Source organism: Penicillium manginii, assembly GCF_028828005.1.
Source record: "Penicillium manginii strain IBT 31320 chromosome Unknown utg000008l:1.0-3226943.0:1.0-3228205.0, whole genome shotgun sequence".
NCBI lineage: Eukaryota > Fungi > Ascomycota > Eurotiomycetes > Eurotiales > Aspergillaceae > Penicillium > Penicillium manginii.
In genome coordinates, this window is record NW_026643109.1 from 784000 (window position 1) to 802085 (window position 18086).

The 18086-nt window shown below is 47.1% G+C and overlaps 9 protein-coding genes across 9 annotated transcripts; 5 read left to right on the top strand and 4 right to left on the bottom strand.

Annotated features, from left to right (window-relative positions):
- Window positions 1-389: 389 nt before the first annotated feature.
- Window positions 390-719, top strand: N7533_010937 (GNAT family N-acetyltransferase; the record flags this gene model as incomplete). The annotated part of the gene is made up of 2 exons (XM_057107587.1): window positions 390-570; window positions 616-719. 2 exons carry the CDS (start codon window positions 390-392, stop codon window positions 717-719), a joined length of 285 nt encoding a protein of 94 aa, XP_056954965.1.
- Window positions 720-981: 262 nt separating this feature from the next.
- Window positions 982-2072, bottom strand: N7533_010938 (oxidase ustYa family protein; the record flags this gene model as incomplete). Its single annotated transcript, XM_057107588.1, has 5 exons — window positions 982-1223; window positions 1293-1392; window positions 1446-1576; window positions 1641-1772; window positions 1832-2072. The coding sequence occupies 5 exons, from the start codon at window positions 2070-2072 to the stop codon at window positions 982-984; spliced, it is 846 nt and encodes a 281-aa protein (XP_056954966.1).
- Window positions 2073-3048: 976 nt separating this feature from the next.
- N7533_010939 (uncharacterized protein) lies at window positions 3049-4494 on the top strand (the record flags this gene model as incomplete). Its single annotated transcript, XM_057107589.1, has 1 exon — window positions 3049-4494. The coding sequence occupies one exon, from the start codon at window positions 3049-3051 to the stop codon at window positions 4492-4494; it is 1446 nt and encodes a 481-aa protein (XP_056954967.1).
- A 310-nt stretch (window positions 4495-4804) lies between these two features.
- On the bottom strand, window positions 4805-6070 carry N7533_010940 (glycoside hydrolase family 7 protein; the record flags this gene model as incomplete). Its single annotated transcript, XM_057107590.1, has 1 exon — window positions 4805-6070. The coding sequence occupies one exon, from the start codon at window positions 6068-6070 to the stop codon at window positions 4805-4807; it is 1266 nt and encodes a 421-aa protein (XP_056954968.1).
- A 2084-nt stretch (window positions 6071-8154) lies between these two features.
- On the bottom strand, window positions 8155-8607 carry N7533_010941 (uncharacterized protein; the record flags this gene model as incomplete). Its single annotated transcript, XM_057107591.1, has 1 exon — window positions 8155-8607. The coding sequence occupies one exon, from the start codon at window positions 8605-8607 to the stop codon at window positions 8155-8157; it is 453 nt and encodes a 150-aa protein (XP_056954969.1).
- A 2167-nt stretch (window positions 8608-10774) lies between these two features.
- Window positions 10775-11020, top strand: N7533_010942 (uncharacterized protein; the record flags this gene model as incomplete). The annotated part of the gene is made up of 1 exon (XM_057107592.1): window positions 10775-11020. One exon carries the CDS (start codon window positions 10775-10777, stop codon window positions 11018-11020), a length of 246 nt encoding a protein of 81 aa, XP_056954970.1.
- A 1145-nt stretch (window positions 11021-12165) lies between these two features.
- On the top strand, window positions 12166-12549 carry N7533_010943 (uncharacterized protein; the record flags this gene model as incomplete). Its single annotated transcript, XM_057107593.1, has 1 exon — window positions 12166-12549. The coding sequence occupies one exon, from the start codon at window positions 12166-12168 to the stop codon at window positions 12547-12549; it is 384 nt and encodes a 127-aa protein (XP_056954971.1).
- A 2171-nt stretch (window positions 12550-14720) lies between these two features.
- N7533_010944 (uncharacterized protein) lies at window positions 14721-15284 on the top strand (the record flags this gene model as incomplete). Its single annotated transcript, XM_057107594.1, has 1 exon — window positions 14721-15284. The coding sequence occupies one exon, from the start codon at window positions 14721-14723 to the stop codon at window positions 15282-15284; it is 564 nt and encodes a 187-aa protein (XP_056954972.1).
- Window positions 15285-16047: 763 nt separating this feature from the next.
- N7533_010945 (C2H2-type zinc finger protein) lies at window positions 16048-17967 on the bottom strand (the record flags this gene model as incomplete). The annotated part of the gene is made up of 5 exons (XM_057107595.1): window positions 16048-16151; window positions 16210-16300; window positions 16354-16430; window positions 16482-16622; window positions 16683-17967. 5 exons carry the CDS (start codon window positions 17965-17967, stop codon window positions 16048-16050), a joined length of 1698 nt encoding a protein of 565 aa, XP_056954973.1.
- Between the last annotated feature and the right edge of the window lie 119 nt (window positions 17968-18086).

Genomic DNA, 18086 nt, shown 5'->3' on the forward strand with positions numbered 1-18086 from the left:
GAGTCCACCAATTGTTAGCATCTCTCCAACTCTCCTCATCATTTACGACTTCAAGTTCAGCCCTTGATCAGTCCTGCAGGTTGCAACTGTGGAAGTCAAGAAATCCTCGTGTAATTACATATTCCAAGGTTGCATGTACTAGTAGAGAATAGTCAGCATCCTGACCGACTATTCTCCAAATACATGCAGAATTTCTAGTCCAACTCTGGAAAACAGAAGATCTTGTCAGCTCCTGCCGTCGCACATCCATCTTCGACCCGGAAACAGCGTCAAATTTCATCCGACAGCGTGTTCTGCAGCAGTATTTGGTCAACCGATATGGCATGTTTCTGTTATCAATCAAGAAAAGAGAAAACGTCCCTTCGTCACCCATAGGAACCGTGTCATTCATGAAAGGTGCACCGCCAGACCCGCATTACTTGGCCCCAGACATTGGATTCGCCATTCTGCCTGAGCACAGTGGCAAGGGATACGTTGCGGAAGCAGCAAAGGGGCTTCTCGAATGGGCGCGTAATGAGCGTGGGATCGAGGCTGTATTTGGATTCTGCGACCCGTCGAATCAACGCAGTCGTAAGGTCCTTCAAAATATTGGGATGTAATTGAAGGGGACTGCAGAGCTACAAGTATTTGGAGGGAAGAAGAGTGCTGCATATGCTCTGCCTGAGGTGGGTGATGACCTCGCGGTTTATGGGCTTGTGGAGCCGATCTTTCCAGAGTGAGCGCCATTTTATCTAATACCTAGGTATTTATGGGCTCACACAGAATACCGATGAATCTTGTCTCCAAGTCGCCATTGACAGATTACCTCTACACTATATCTGTGTTTTATAAACCTTGGGATTGAATAATATTCCTCGAGTTTACAAAGATTCAGTTTGTAAAGGGATAATAAGGATAATAGGGACCGGGCGTGATAAATAAATAGAAAACATTATCTCATATCCCATAATCATAGCGGAATATTCCTTCGTCAAGGGTCGTTCACGGCATCTCTTTGTAGATTCGATCACCTGGGCCAGGGTGCACCAAGAAATCCCAAGGAGGCTTCTCAGGTAATTGACTCTTTTCCACCCACTGACGGATATCTTCGAAGTTTTTGCATTTTTGATGTGTTTCGAAATCTACATAGGGCTCTGGGTTTTCCGGGTAGATCCAGATCTGGCCGACCACGCCGGTGTCGACAGTGCACATGAGCTGTTGCCGAATAATATCGAGACAGTATGCTGGAGGGAGAGAAATAAATTAGCTACTGTGATCTGAGTCGTATTTGTGAAACGGAACTTCGAACTCACAAACTTGGCGTCGTACGATGTAGCTGTTGTTACCGAATACACCCTCTCCTCTGCTATGATAATAACTATAGTTGTAGTAGAGCGATTGTCGAAGGACGTTCTAAAAATTTTTTTCCAGGTTAACGATGAAATTAGGACATAAGGTATACGCACCAAGCAACGTAAGCGGCGGAAGCCTTCTACTTCTGCTGGAAAGCCCCCTCCATATTTATCCTTAATTCGAACCTGATCAACTGCAAGGCCAGACTCTTCTGCATCTTCAGCCGGAACGCGAATACCACGATCTATGAAGGGATTAGTACAAGATATACAAAGGCTAGTCGTTGTTGCTAGAGAGAAATGACACACAATTAACGCCTAGGGAGTCCCAGGCTGCATCGACTTCCGGACTTGCATCTTGTCGAAATATAGATTCTCTTAATAGCGATCCAGTGGATGATACAATATTGTATTTTACATCCATATCGTTCACAATGGGGGCTAAATATCGTAAGTTATTTGCTGTATTCGATCAAATTGGACTGGTGGACTTCTCTCACAATATTGAGAAACATGCCTCCCACATAATCCATCTAAATCAGCTCTCCAGAAGAACCCCAAGAGAGCCCCGACCACGAAAACTATAGCCAAAGCCGATATTTGAAGGAAAATTGTCGTGGCTGAGATCCAAACATCGGAATCATCGTCTTCTGTCCACAAAATCCCCTCTTCGTCGGCGAGCAGGCGCTCACTTGACTCGTTTTCTGGTGGACGGAGATCTGGGGATTTGACCACAAACATCTCGCAGGTTGGGTATGAATAGAAATGGAGAAGTAGACGAAAGAGATAACTTGGAAAGAGGCCTATTGTTGAATCGAATCGGGAAAAAATACCGCAGCACCCCTAACCTGCCGCTTAGGCCCGAGCAGACCGCAAGTCCAGGTGCAGATTAGTTATTTGGGCAGCTCAGGTTTACCAATCTGCCCAGGTGAACTGTTCGGACTACCAAGCCATCTAGATTATTCTGACGCAATGGCCTCTGCATGTCTTACACGTTTTTCCGGTCCCATGAGCACTTCAAAGGCGTGGTGCATGGGCGTAAGCCTACGCAGGGAGGGAGGTTGGCGTCACGTCAATCGCCCCATCAACTTCAAGCGAGACAAACGCGGAGTTCTGAACAACTCCTGTCAGGATACACTGCTGATGCGATTGCCTGCGGCTCCCGGACCCCAGATCGTCACTGGAATGCAATTAAGCCCCTTTGGGGACGATCGACGCTCCCGGCACGCTATTTTGTGTAGCTTCATGCGAGGTTCATCATGTAAAAGCCGAAAATTATATCCGGTAAGACACTCAACGCAGGGAATTATCTTATTCGCTCATACTGATCTGACTGCCATGGATTTTTGAGGTCATTGCGCAGACCGTCAATTGCCCGATTCTCATCCCCGCAAGGTGGAACGATCATTCACTGCACGTTCATCTTCGGGTCCCTTGCAGCGAAGACCGAACCCCAGCCAAACTCAATAAAGCGATGTACACGACAAGCTCAGACATTGCCATCAATTGCAATTGGAACTTAGCTCGAGCTACGTTCTAATACGTAATTCCGAGGCTTGGAGCTCTGCTAGATCGAGTATAAATACGAGGAAGTTCGACGGCCAAATCAGTTCTTCATCTCAAATCAAATCATCTCTCTAGCTCACAAAGTCAAGAGAGAATTCTTCAGACAAGGAAATACTCGAATCTTCAAATATATCCAGAGACCAGCTTCAAAATGCGCTACACTCTGATCAACGGCCTCCTTCTCCTGGCCGTCTCGCCTTTCACTGCTCTCGCCCTCCCGGTCGACCCCAACCCCAATGACCAGGGTGGTGTTTGGGACCCCAGTGGTCAATATCGCAAGGGCCACTACGATGGCCAAGGAAACTTTATTGCAAACAATGGCGGTCAGACTGGCTACGAGAACGGTTACCAGAACGAGCAGTGGCGCAATGGCCAATACAACCAGAACGGCCAATACAACCAGAACAACCAGTACAACCAGAACGGTCAATACAATCGGGATGGTCGCAATAACGAGGCCGGCCGCTGGCAGCGACGCTGGATTCCTGGTCAGGATATTTCTGACGCTGCTGGTCTTCGCAACCACGGCACCCACTTCGGCACCCCTGGTGTTGGTATTCCTGGCACTGGCATTCACGCCCGCACCTGGCCCAATGATAACAATAACAACGATGGCGGTTGGACAGATGCAAATGGTCAATGGCACGCCAACAACCAGCAAGGTGGTTGGACTGACGCCAATGGTGTTTGGCATGCTACCAACCAGCAAGGTGGCTGGACCGATGCCAACGGACAGTGGCACGCAACCAACAACAACAACAACAACCAGGATGGTTGGACTGATGCGAATGGACAGTGGCACTCCAACAACCAACAGGGTGGTTGGACTGATGCCAATGGTGTTTGGCACAACAACCAGAAGCGTGGTTTCGAGCCAACTGCCACCACCAACCTGGCTGCCAATCCCAACCTTCTGAACCAGGCCCAGGCCTCCAACCCTCTGAATGCTGCCGCTGGTCACGGAAACCTCGCTGGTGTCGGTGCGGGTGCCAATAATGCTGCTGGACTTCCCCATGTCCCTCGTCACTATAACCCTGACTCCTACGACAATGACCGCGACAATGATCGTTACGAGGACGGCTATGAGGATGGTCGCTACAACAATGCCGAAGATCGCCGTGTTGCTGAGAATGTCGCTTCAAACATCCTGTCTCGTCGTATCTGGCCCTTCACCAGCTGGAACAACAACAACGACAACAACAACAACTGGGACCGTGACTGCGACCGTAACGACTGGAACTGCCGCAACCGCAACGACAACAACAACAATGACGACGGTAGCTACAACTACAATACTGGATCCGGTTATGATAAGTGCGAAAGCAACGACCGCTCTGACCGATCTGGCTGGAGCTGCCGCAGTGATTGGGACCGCAACAGCGCCACACCCACTCCCCGTGTCTGGTCTCGCAACTCTCCCATCGACAACACCAACTACGACAACAAGAAGGTCAACCTCAACGCCAAAGAAAACACCGTCACCCCTACCACTGCTCCGCCAGTAAACACCGACTACAAGAATGTTGAGAACAAGGGACATGAGAACAACGACCACCACCAGGACAAGGACCTTACTACTTCCATCAACAAGGAGTAAGCGACTAAAACTGACTTTCATTTCCAGTGGATGATGATGGTAAGTGAAAAGCCCATCTTCCATTCCCAGTACCTAGGTGGACATAACTAACTTGAGTTCAGACTAGAGATTTGAACCAGATTGCGACGACTTTGATATTGATGCATTTGATGATTTGAATGAGCACACGAACTATATACACTCCTTGATGCTGATGAAGTTTGAAGGCGACGCAAGTTGATGTCGCAGGTGGCGAGTTTTAGTTAGGATTAGCTAAAAAATGAAGAATAGCGTTTCACTTGAGCCTAAGCCAAACGTTCTCGATTTCCACTCAATTCTTCTTGTGAGCATAAGTAGATCCAATATCACCCCAACGGATGTTGGAAAATGTCACCGAGGTCTCAGGATGTTGTGCTTGAATCAGAGCAGGATTTCCCTCGGTACTATTGCAAGGACCAGCGTCACCACTATCCAACCAACTCATAAACTGACCGGAGTCATTCCAGATACTGAAGATCAGAACCATTCCCCGACGGAGAGCGTTGCCCATCTGCTTCAGACCGCCCATCTTCTGGAAGTAGCTGGCGGAGTTCTCACAAAGGCCCTCGGTAATTGAATTCACTTCGCTGCCCGAGACTTCGGCGACTGCATTGTGGATGACCTTTCCACTCTGCACATAGAGACGTCGAATTTCCGACAAATTCCCCCGCGGTGTGTGGTCGTCGGTTATGAACTGGGTGACAACGGTGAAACGTTTCTTGGTGTCTACCGTCATGTTGTAACCATAATAGTCTTTGTCGCCCAGTGCATAGGGGTTGAATCCGCATCCAGACTTGTCGCAAACTCCATTACTGCCGCAGTCATCGCCATCACACGCATATAACTGGGTCACATTGCAAGCATGGGGAGTAAAAGCGGTGGAACGAGCATTTGCCTCCCACAGATCCATCTCATTGCAACACGCTCCCAGAGAGTCAACATTGGCGACACCGTTGATCCATGGGCTTGATCCGCACTGTGCGTCGCAGTAGCCAGTACCATATTGCGCACCCGCAGGGTTAAGCTTATTCCGACCACCAGACCGCAACATCTCCGAAAGATAAAGTGCGCCATTCATACCGCAAACAAGTGATGAAAGCTCAACGTCGAAGCTGATTTCTTGGTTGAGCAATTGCAGCATGTCGTAGTTTTTGCCAGACTCATCTAGCAGATACACGCGTGGTGACACGGCGGAAACAACCCCATTCGACTTCTGGTATTGATGGAGAATCAAACTGTCGCCTTTGGTCTGGACTCCATGGGAGGCATAATCGACGCCATCCAAAACACAATTCTTGGCGCATGACTCTTTAGTTGCGCAGAGCTCTTTGCTTAAACCACTGTCCCAGGTTCCGCATGAGATGCTGGCGTTGCCTACGGCGTGAAGTGGATGGGAAAGTGCATCAAGGACGACAGAAGTGGTGTATTTGACGCATCCACTTTGTGTAGAGCATTTCCACGTCTGAAGCTGGGGGTGGATTTCAGGAATTGAGCCTATGCGCTGTGCCGTCGCAAGTGGAATCAAGGCCGCGACTGCAGCCAAAAGCATTCGCGTCATCGCAGGCAACAATGTTGCTTTTCGCTGGGTATTATTTCTCGTGAGTGACTGCCAATTTTAAAGGAATTCCTTTAAACAAATATTGTATTGATAGTCCTTGTCACTGAAATTGCGTCGCGTATTTCTTCAATCGTGACGGTGGTGGTTTCAGGTAAACTGGGAAGGTGCATCAGACCTGAACGGGGTTTTAAAGGCCACATATCAGAGGAAAGATTGTTGCTCCTTTCTTTTTTCGGCCCGATGGTCCGAAAAGAAGTGTCTCAGGGTGCTGAATGGTGGAATGTCAGTTTCAAGGGTCTGTTTACTTCCCCGCCTTTCCCGCGACCCCTGAAGAATTTAGCCGCCAGGGACGCGATTTCTGTTATCATGCTAATTCCGGTAGAAATATTTTAATGTTGAGCCTGGATAAATCTTGAATTATCTATTATCTTCTTCTTCTAGTTGATTTATTCCGTTCCTGTTTCTTCCCCTTCAAATTCAACTGGTCTTGGGGCCTGTATGGTTGCGTCATAGGAACATAGATCGATCAGTACCATAATATCCCCCAAACCACCCATTGTGTGTTCTCAAAATATTTAGAATACCTTTCTTTCTGGCGGCTCATATCAAGGTCCGATAAAGTGTAGAGGAACTGCCTGAATTGCCACTGGTTCAACTTAGCCTTGATCGATTGTCTGCAAAGGGATCGTCAAAGGGATGGCCCCTAAATGCTATTATCCTTTCTTCCCTAAAGCTCTTTCAGAATTTGTGTAGCAAACAACCGTATTTCTTAATAAATTATAATTGTATATTTCTATCATAATTATTTAAAGCCCCTTTGCTGCCCACACAATTTCGTCACATTGACATTACTATAAAAACCGTCATCTCAAAACATCAGGCTAAAATCAGATATAGTTAACAAAATCACAGGCACTTCTAAAATGGCTGAACTACCGGCTTGGGTAAAGGCAGTTGCAATGCCACTAGCCGGTGATGCCTTGTGTTTCTTATTGCTGCTGCTATTGCTGATCAGGGGAATGCCACTGCTTTTCAGATTACTCAAGTTTCTTGTATTACCCATCTGATCCCCAGCTTTACAGACTTGAAATCCAATATAGCTGAGCTAAGTTGAGTTATCGAATTTCATTCCGACATTTTAGATGCAGTTTTGGTGAGTTCGAATTCGGTTAGAGGCCTTCAGTTACCGATTTGGAATTTTCTGCCATTGCACCCCCCACAGCCACCATCTTCTCGCTAAGATCCCATTGGAGCCGGGCACTGTCTAACCATGCGCAGTTTGGGAGTGGTTAAATCCGTCTGGCCATACCAGCAGATTCTTTTGAGCGGAAATCTTGGCACTTTGATATCCTGCGTGCTTGGATTGAGACTCGGTCAAAACTGTGGGTATAGCCTCAAGTATCCTCAATTCGGTTGAGTCCCCAGCGGCATTGGATGCAGACTGTTGATGGTATTTCTCGATTATGTAAGAGCTAAGTCCGAAGCTTCCTTGGGGGAATGTCTTTTAACTAGTCGCAGGAATCATCTTAACAGACGCGGCAGAGCTGTTCTTGGTTACCACATCCTTAATCCCTGCTGCTGGTCTTAATTCAAACAACAATAGCTGCTCTGTAGTAGTATTTCCAAGCTTAATTATGCTACCTGACAGGCCCGCTGCCTACTATATAGACTATATTGAAGCATAATGAACCCCGGGGCCGCTGGTTCTCTCAGTATGCTCTTATCGTGTCAAATTCTCTCTCATTGTACCGGTAGTTCAGCCTCGAAGGTTACTAGAATGAAAATATTGATTGTTTCTTGATGGATAAAAGTCCACTAGAGGGGTTCGCAAAGGAAAGAAAGAAAGACACTCTGGCCATAAAATGTCGAGAATGAAGGAGCAATGGATGCATGAAAAGACGGAATTGATGGTAGGTGTAGGTGGAGGACGACAAAGAAGAAACCACCATGTGTCAACAAAAGGAACCTTGGAACAAAATCAATGGCACCATACTATTCCCGATGCATAAAGGCCTAAAAAAAAGACTCTCCGCGTTCTGAAAGAACTTGTTTCTCAACACCCAACAGAAGATGCCTCGTATCTCCTACCACTTCTTCGACATGGACGTGGGAGTAGACTTAGTACGCGCTTTCTCACTTTGCGCCGCGACACAAGAATTGCGATCCACCCACTCGCACACCACAGAGCCCCACGGGTCAATGCCCCATTCAGCGATACCAAGGTCTGACGGCCGGCTGAAGAAGGCAATTCCCTCACCAGTGCAATCTGCTGAGCTGAAGACAGTACATCGCTGAGTCCCGCAGTTCCATCTATCAACTTCGATCCTTGTTGCCTGGTATGATGAGATATCGGTGCAGTAGTTGTTCTGCCAGGCGTCTGTTAGAGAGACTATGCCGATTGTATTGCGGGTGTTGTATTCCGAGAGGAAAACCCGGGTATAGGGGTCTTCACGCTCGGATATGCCTTCATCCCAGGCTAGGATACTTGGGGTCAGGAGGGCGAGAAATGTAGTTGTTTTCAGGGTGACGAGCTTCATGGTTGGGTGCCAGTGGTGGTAGAGGCTAACTTCAGGTCCTGGAGTTGAGTGTCAGTAGGCAGGGTGAATTCAAGCAAAGAATATGAAGAGAATGAAACTCACAGCCTTGTAATAAGATTATAGATCTGTAGTATTATTCCTGTAAAGGGGATGATACCAACCCTGAGCACGTGGGTTTTCCATTTCTTTTGAGTCGTATATAAGTTTTCATACGGCCGTAGCCATGTAGGATTCCATAACAATCACCATGAGGGCACAGCTACGGCCGTGAATCTGACAGTGTGGAGCAATACGGCAAAAATTTAATTTTACTACGGATGCTCAAAGAACTTATTTCTTCTTCAGAAATCTTGGAGAAGAACAGGAATCCGAATATCTTGCTATTTCTTGGAGGTTGGACTTATTCCAAGGTTCAGCGACCTTTGCGAAGTGCCTTGGCACAGCTAAACTTCGTGTAAACTTTTCTTTCTCTGCTAACGACGTGATGATGAATCTTGGCTTTGATGGTATTGAAATTGACTGGGTGATAATAACGACATTAAATACGCCTTACGTGAAACATAACTAGTCGTATCTAATACTATTATTCTCGTATTGTAATCAGATTTGACGTAGGCTTTGGGGCGTTGAAAATTTAGGACCGCCCGTATCATATTTCTGATCGGGCGGTGGTTGGGAGAAAAGGTGGAACGCCCTTTAAGTTATAAAAGAATGTATCTGTTCTCTCGTCGCACTTCACACTCGCACCGTGGAGAGTGCCCAGGTGGCAGTCTGGATTTTAACCGAATCTGAATTTTCACCGAAAATGAGGGTAAGAACGAAATGATAGAACTATGTAGAATCACAGGAAAGACAAGGAGCAGCTTCTTTTTAAACAAATCAGAAAACCACCGGTTGCTACTGAGAAAAAAGAGAGCATATCCGCATTGCGATCAACACAAACCTTGGAACCTTTATGTAGAAACTTTTCATCTTACTGTTTCATGCGAATGCATCAACATTTACCCTACCTATTTTTCCCATTCCCTCGTTATCCCACGCCAGAAGGGGAAGGGGATGAGGCTGCGTGTTCTTAGCCCACCCCAACTTGCATTATCGTGCATATGAGCTTCATATTTTGGTTTAATCTCAGTGGTTGACCGGGGCCATCCTGTACTCTGATTTTTTTCTCTTTGGTGAGATTCGTGGCTGAGATTCTGTTGAAAGATATCCTCGACTTTTGATCCACCCCTTTGAAGCCCTGGGGATCAAAGAGATGCTGTTGCGACATGAAGTTGAATGCAATCATCCCGGACAAGTCTTTGGGAACACCTAGGTATAACCGAGTCGTACCTAAATTAATATTTAATGGGATAATGAAGCCCGGACAAAGCAGAAATTGAAAGTCAAAAATAGAATGGCAAATAATCAAAGAGATTTTACGCCCTGCCACTGAGTGGTAGCGGTATGGATTCAATATTTTCATTATTTCCAGTACCTGAATAGACGGGGACTTGGAGGACAAGATTATTCCCATTCTATAGGTCAAATACTAGTAGAGTACCAGAGGATAGGAGTACCTTGACTATATCTTTACTCCAGGATAAAACTTAAGACTGGAAAACAAAATATGAAGACCTTCACGATAGTACTAATCAGCTGATGCGTATTGATATATTTGGTCAAGAGCTACTAGCAAAGTTCAGATCATATAATTGTAATGTTCTCCTGCAGTTCGCTTGCAAACCGAAGCAATAACTCTAGTACGGTACGGTACGCTTGGCCAAGCAGATAAAGAAATCACTGCCAATGCCGTCTGAATCAACTTCTCGAGGACCGTGGCCTGTACCATCAGCTGTGTCTGCGAAGGCGTTAGGGATAAATTGAAAGGGTTCTTTCATTTATTGACCAGTTATGGTTCAGGACGATCCCCCTCGTGTACCCCAAGTTTCTTTGATAGCCCCTCAGGCTTTTAATGAGGGACGGTCCTCCCTGAATTTTTATTCCTGAGTTTTTGATTCTTTCGTACTAGATACTCCTGAATATACTTGTACTGTTGTACCGTTAACCGCGACAGGGTTAGATTTCAAGTTCCAAAACTCGGAAGGCTCTTCAAGTTCCAGTGAAGAAACCCCGCACAGAGATATACGCTTGCAAGGTTGTTTTCTTATTTAAAAATACCGTGACCATGTCTCATCTCTTTCAGAGAGGACGAGAGAAGTTGGACAAGACCAGAGAAAGCTTGAAGAGACGCGGAGAATCACTCCGCCGAGGACCCGAGGACACCGAGGAAGTGCGACAACCAAAGATTCGGAAGACCGGTGATCCAATACCGCCGTTGAGACTTCGAAATCCTACAGGGACGTTAATAAGTAAACCCGAAGATATACCCGATGATTGGGATCCAAATGATGATGATATAGATGAAAAGTAAATGTCTTCTCCACATTCCGAATTGAGTCTATATCGCTAACGAGAACAGTGATTTGGACGCAACGATTACACGATGCCAGGATCGTATTAGAGACAATATTTTGCCTACAATATGGGAAAACAGGCTAGTGGTCGCCAAGAAGATGAAAACTGATCTAGAAGCTCTGGTTGCCAGCGAGCCTGGAGGACTTAGTATGGAGATTGTTGTACGTCTGAAACGACTGGAGGCGGTTAAGGCGAGTATACTCGGGAAGGACAAATACGGATCAATTCCTAATATTGATGTAATCATGAGTTTATATCGCTCAGGTGATTATAGATGGGACTATGGAACAGCTTCATATTGGTCAAAGGGAGTTCTTATTGTGGGGCCAAAAAGATTTGATGAGGATGAGTTCTTGATGTTAAGTTCAACAAATGATGGCCAAAATGGATTTTGGATGGAATTGGTAAGACATTGGAGTTCTTTCTCTTTGGTATTTGAGGCTACATAGCTCTAACGCGCTCTTATGAACTCTATTAGCATGATGAACCAGGGCTATCTCACGCATTTGCTGCCAATATAAGACATGTATTACCCAAGGGAACCAATCCAACCTGGCCTACCATGCACGCTGTATGTTCCACCTGGGTGCTTGAAAATCCTATTAGAGGCAGAGATTCTAATAAATCATCCTTTAAATATAGCTCACTCTCCAATTTCGAACCCCCGGATCACAGATTGCGGTTGGACTGAATCTAGAATTTTTCGATGACACCGGCGCGGACCGTCTTTTAATGTTTGAAAATGATGTAAACGCTATAGTTACACGTTGCGGAGCGCTAGCCCCATTCTGTTATTCTAGCGGTATGAGAACAGTAGGCGGCAGCATTCAAATGCTAACTATCGTGTTAGAGGTTGCGCTTGTTTTGGGGGGGAGAGTAGTAACACAGTGGTCTCGATGGCCCGTTGCTGTTCAAGCAGGAGCGGTAGCGGGAAGGACAAGGCTTTGCGGTCCATACTTACGACAAATGGTCTACACTGGAACAGCACCTGAAAGACCTGCACGATTATGTCTCAGTAGTAGCGTTGATGGCCTAAAGAAATCGTTACCAAGCAGAGCGCATGTTGATACAACACCAAGTTACTGGGGGTTGTTACCGAGGATGGGATCTACTTCAACGATAGCTACAGGGACAGCGGGTGGAACTTTTCAGCCACAGAGTTGCCAAAATTACTATACAGTTACGACACCTACATGGCCGAACCTTTTGCCGGCGCAGTTACCAGGACCGGGAGTGCCCGTTGCAGGTACACCGGCCGGGATTGCCCACCAGGCACCATTGCTTGCACCATTACATGGCACTATACCGCCAGCAATCTACTTAGGACCAACAGCCGTCGCACCAGGACCAGGAGGGCTCGTTGCGCCTCCAGCTATTCCTGCTTACGCTAATGCTGCTGCTGCGGCGGCGGCGAAGGCTTTGGATCCTGCTGTAACTGGTGCGCCTGCTGCACCTGCTGGGCCTCCTGAGCATGCAGTACCTTGATTATATCCCGTGGTTTTTGGTTAGAGTGGAAGTTGCATGCGTGTTCTTCAACATCTGTGATAAATTAAATTGTTTCTTTCGGCCTTACTATTTTTGTTAATCTAAGCTCTGTAAATCTCGATTATGCGTGCGCAAGAATATTCTTTGAATCACATTTACTTTTTCGTACCTGGGTAGCTACCACAGGCAGCAACTAGTGCATTTTCCCGAGGTCAGTATAGGTACTTTGATCAAAGAATGGAGCGTGCTACCCGAGTGAGTCCTGTATTTTTTCTCTGCGAAACAAGCCAAGAACCTACTTGATGAGTGCGCCGTTGAATCGGAGCATCAAGATCACTCAATAACAGATAGAACTCAACATCTGTCAACACTCGTACCGGATGGGGTTAGTAGTATTGATAGGCCGTAGCATTAAGCGCACCTTCAAATTTGTACTAGTAAGACTTGGTCTATACGTAAGCTTTCTACTACCAGAAAGACTAAAAGGAAGACAGCGTTTCGAAAACGATACGGGCACTTTGAATACACGGTCCTGCCTTTCGGCCTCACAAACGCCCCAGCAACATTCCAAAGCTATATTCATTCAGCACTCTATGGATTAATAGATATCACCTGTATCGTCTATCTTGACGATATCTTCATCTTTTCCAAGACCCGTGAAGAGCACACGGAACATATCAGAACGAATCTCGCACTACTTAGAAAAGCTCAATTATACGCCAAACTCTCAAAATGCACGTTCTATCGTATGGTCTTCTAAACAATGGAGACAATATCTTGACGGAGCTCAATTCCGTGTCGAGGCTCTGTCGGATCATGTTAACCTTAAAACTTTCATGAAGCAACAGAAAATCAACGGGGGACAAGCCCGATCTATTTGATCCCGTTTGACTTCATTATTCGTCATCGACCTGGTAAAACAAATCCAGCGGATGGTCTTTCAAGAGCTCCAGGAGTTGGAAAGACCCCAGAATTGTAAAGGGTGCTGAGATATCAGCTAGCACTGATCGGTCAGGTAAGAACTGAGAGAATAAGCCTAAGATTCGATTGCAAACCAGAGACTGATTCTTGAAGAACCTTCAAAGAAGCAAGGGCGTCACGCCTATTTATAATACATCAAAGGTCCCAGATTTATGAGGGAATTGTATACGAATCGGACATGATTCCGACGCGATACTACCCCGTCACATCCTCAGCTGTCCGGAATATTGTTCCGTATCGTTGGCTGTTCATGTTGTTATCTCATCCTGACAGAGGGGGGGTTCGGCATTGAATCGGTTCCCGGCCTGATACCACGTGATTAATATCAATTTCCCGTATAGGTAGTGGAAGCGTATTATCATACTAGTAATTTTAGCTAAAATATGGAATGAAATGTAACCACTGAATCTTCCAATGTGAAGGGCGACATAGTAATAATTTGAACACTCCTCCTACTCGATTTCGTAAATCAATCGATTACTAGTCGAGGATTTTGGCACGCTGCTGGGTCTCAGGGCTAGATCAAAATCGAGATTTACATGGGATTTGAAGCTAACAAAGCAACTTAGCGAAGCTGCCATCGAATGGACCTAGAAAGTTTCGCGGATAATACGTACTAGTCGCAGCTCACTATCGGGAGTTCATGAGATGGAATGGGGCTGAAGCGCCAGAGAAGGATTTGCGGTCGGACCAACCAAAGCAGTCGTATGATCAATGATTTTCGGCGGTAGGATCATGCAATGTAAACTTAAATTTGTACTCATTTAAGAAAACTCCGAGTCCAGAGTACTAGTACTTCATGATAACCGTGCCAAATCTCAGATTGTCCTTCAACCTTTCAACACTCGAATTCGCTAAGAAAACTCCACATTTTAGAAACCTCATCAAACATACCCAGCTCGCCAAAAATATCAATTGATCCAACGAAGCTTTCTTCCCACCACCAACATCATTCTCATCCCCTTAGGGTAAGAAGGGTCAGCCCACCTGGAAGCCAACGGCCTCTTATCATCACGTGCCACTACGTCATCTACGATAAGGTGCGTCGCCGGCCCATCTCCAGGTGTGAACTAAGCAACCACAACTTACACTTACTCTCACATAGTATCAAAAGCATCAATCAAACCCAGGGAGCTATTCTCTCTACTCGCAAATACCCACGATTGCAAATACCCAACCACAAAACAAAAATGTCAACACCCAGCCTCCGAACCGGAACACGCTCGCTCCGCCTTCGCAGCATCCGAACGAACCCGCGCAGCACAAATACATTAGCATTAGGAAGCACAGTCGCAGCGCCACGCATTTCAATCCACGCTCAATCAAGAAACCTCACCAGAAACACTTCACCTGGGACTCAGGCTCAGCAGGCTAGGAGCGCTGCCGCGTCACTGAGCGCGAACACTCTCCGCGCACGCGTGTCCCAAATCCGCACATACGCCTCTTCCAGTAACGCAACTGCAGACAATCTGATCGAAGAACTCCAAGACCTCTACGAAATTGCCAAAGACGAGTTTGAAATCGCAACTGATTCGACGGACGGGTCGACCATCTATGCAGCCTCGGATCGGGAGTCTGCGCGCGACGCGCTGAATCAACTCGTTACTGTTTATGAAGCTTATACCGGGGCCAAGGTTGGGAGGACACATGCTGATGGGGAGGGTGATGCGGGGGAGAAAGGGACTGAGGCGCCTGTTGTCGAGACGAATTTTGATCCGGCGGGGGTTAGTGAGGAGGTGAGGGGGGGAAGTTAAGAGGAGGGTTGGGCAACGGGTTAGGGAGTTGAAGAATGCTGTTGAGATTTTGGAGGAGAGGGCTCATGATGAGTGATTCGTGGTGTGATGCCTGTCTCTGGAGTATCGGGTCGGAGTGTACGCTACGGTTGGTATTTGTGGTGCTGTGATGGATGTGTTATGTTATTTTATGGTATGGGACTATGTTGAGCCTCGGAGGGCTATGTTTATTAGTATCAGTAAGGAGTGCAAATATTACTATGGTCTGGTACTAGTAAACTAGTATCAGGAGGCGTGGATAGATGATAGGTATCTTTATTGCATGTCAAAGATGTATCTTGTGGTCGTTCAAGTTACGCCAAACAAGATGCAGTCTTCGACAGCGGTATGAGAATCATTAGTAACATTTCATCATTGCCAATATCATCACTGCAGTTAAATCCAGTACATAACACGCAGTAGTAAGGGCAGGTCCACAGTAAAGGAAGAAATAGCCAGAATAGATGATCCTCCTATACATAAAATCCAGATGAAGCGGAGTCTGGATGGAGTGAAGCTTTCCCAGAATGTCAAATAACGCCGGATCACCCGCGGAGTTGCGATGAGAGGGAACACAGTGCTATTCCAGAGTGCTTTGTTCCCACGAGTCGGCTCCGTCTTCCCAGAAAGCCATGATATACGCCTTTTCACGCGCAGCGCGATTGCTGTAGTCGTAAGAGCATGCCGGTCATACATGCTATTCTCCGATGGGTATCATTGTGAAGGTTTCAGGTTTTTGTATTCGTTAGACAACACCGAAAGGTGTAAGAGCGAAGTGTTCGGGACTCGGCGAAAGAAGTGATGGGGTCTCGGTTTTGTGTGTTGTTCTTTGGTGGCGCTTTAGTTGATCTATTCATGGACAAAAAGGTTAGAATTTCTCTTCCAAGTTGGGTGAGATAATATATACCTGGCCGAGTAAAGCTCTTGGTGCACCCTGGGTAGAGGCACTTGTGTTTTCGTTCCCCATGAGTCAACCTATGACTTGACATGTTTGATGACTATTGGGGGTTAGTGATATTCGAGACAAGTAGAGTAATTTTAAAATACTCACATCGCCAGTCGTGAAGTTACACCCTGGAAACGTGCATTGAAATGGCTTTTCACCACTATGGGTTCGGGAGTGTGTTTCTTGAAGAGGTCAGCTCAGTCCATGAGAGGCGAGGAGAATACAGCACATACTTAGTTCACTGCTATCCGTGAATGTTTTGCCACAGTCCTTGCACCTATAAGGTTTGTCACCGCGGTGGCTACGCTCATGTCGATCGAGAGTTGCTTGGCGAGCGAACGACTTGCCGCAAACAGAGCATCTGAAATTTTTATCTATAGAAGTTGGTTGATTAGTGGGGATGTGAGAGGGCATGATGATTAAGGGGGCCTCACAATTACTATGCGTCAAGAAATGGCCTTGGAGCTTTGACTTTTGAGAGAAGGGCTCGTCGGGCCGGTGGCATCCTTCCCAGCAGCAGTAGTACCCATTGCCTTTGGCACCATCAACAGTATTCATATGTGTCGACACAAGATGATCTTGTAGAGCACCCGAATCTGTAAATGTGATCCCACATGGTGCCTTGATCCCATTGATGTTCACAACCCACTTGCAAATATGGAAATCGCTGTCCTCGGCGGAGAAGTCGGGTGTCGTCAAAACAGATGAAATGCCTCCGTCCAGCGGCGGTGGTGTTTCCCCAGGGCTTGACATGAAGTGAGAGCTAATACTCGACCGGGAGTGGCGTGAGTATGGCGAGTAGGGATGGGAGTGGTGATGATGAACTCTGCACCTATGGTGGTTCCGAAGAGGCCCTCGTGGGATATGGAGATTCAAATCATTCGGGTTTTTGAAGGAACCGTGGGACGAACCGTGAACATGGTGGTGTTCTGGGTGGAAGCAATTGAGACCGACAGGCATCACGTCCTGCGCCACTTTCTCAATTTCACTGACGCTCGGCTGGGGAGGAGCAACATGATCGTGGCAGACTGTGTAATCTGGGCACATTCCAAGCATCTGGAAGACATCCTGGGGGTTGACTTCAGTCTGCTGAGGGAATGGTTGGTGTGTGAACATCCCCTGCAGGTCTCTCTGGAATTCATCGCATTCAAAATGGCTAGCAACATTCTGTTCGCAATGGCTTGCATGACTCTGATAGGAATGGAGAAAGTCTTGGTGATAGCAGGGATCGATGGCACCTGGGAGGGCAGGATCAAGAGACTTGCCCTGATCATCGACGAGATTAGGGGCCATGGCAGGAACAGTTGACGGTAAGAGACCCGATGTTTCCAGGGATAAGGGGGTATTCAGCCCAAAGAACGAGTCAAAGGCACAATCCTGATCGTTCGTATCGTCGCAGCAGTGATCCTCGAAACAGGCAGCGTCTGTGTTGTCACAATGGGTCTCGTCGCACTGAGCGACGGAGCAGACGGTCGAAGCGTCGCAGTCTACGAGGCCTTCACATACTGACCCACAGTCTAGCGCGCAATCCTCGGCCTCACAACAATCATTCTTAGGCGGATTGGTGTCGGCAAGCGCGGTGTGAATATCCGGCTGCGAGCACTCCCACTGGGACTGTGAATGGGAGCCCGAGCTGTCACCGGAGGGTTTCCCATCGATATGGAAGCCATCCCAGTGACACTCGAGGCAGAAATCTCCGCCTTGGGGTTGATTCGACATGGTGCGCGCGGACCACGTCTGGAGGGGCAGATGGGATGAGGGAAAGGATGGTGAGACGGGTAAGGCCAAAAACCGGTGTCACGGGAGGATCAGGTACCACCAGCAGGGGAAAGTCAAGG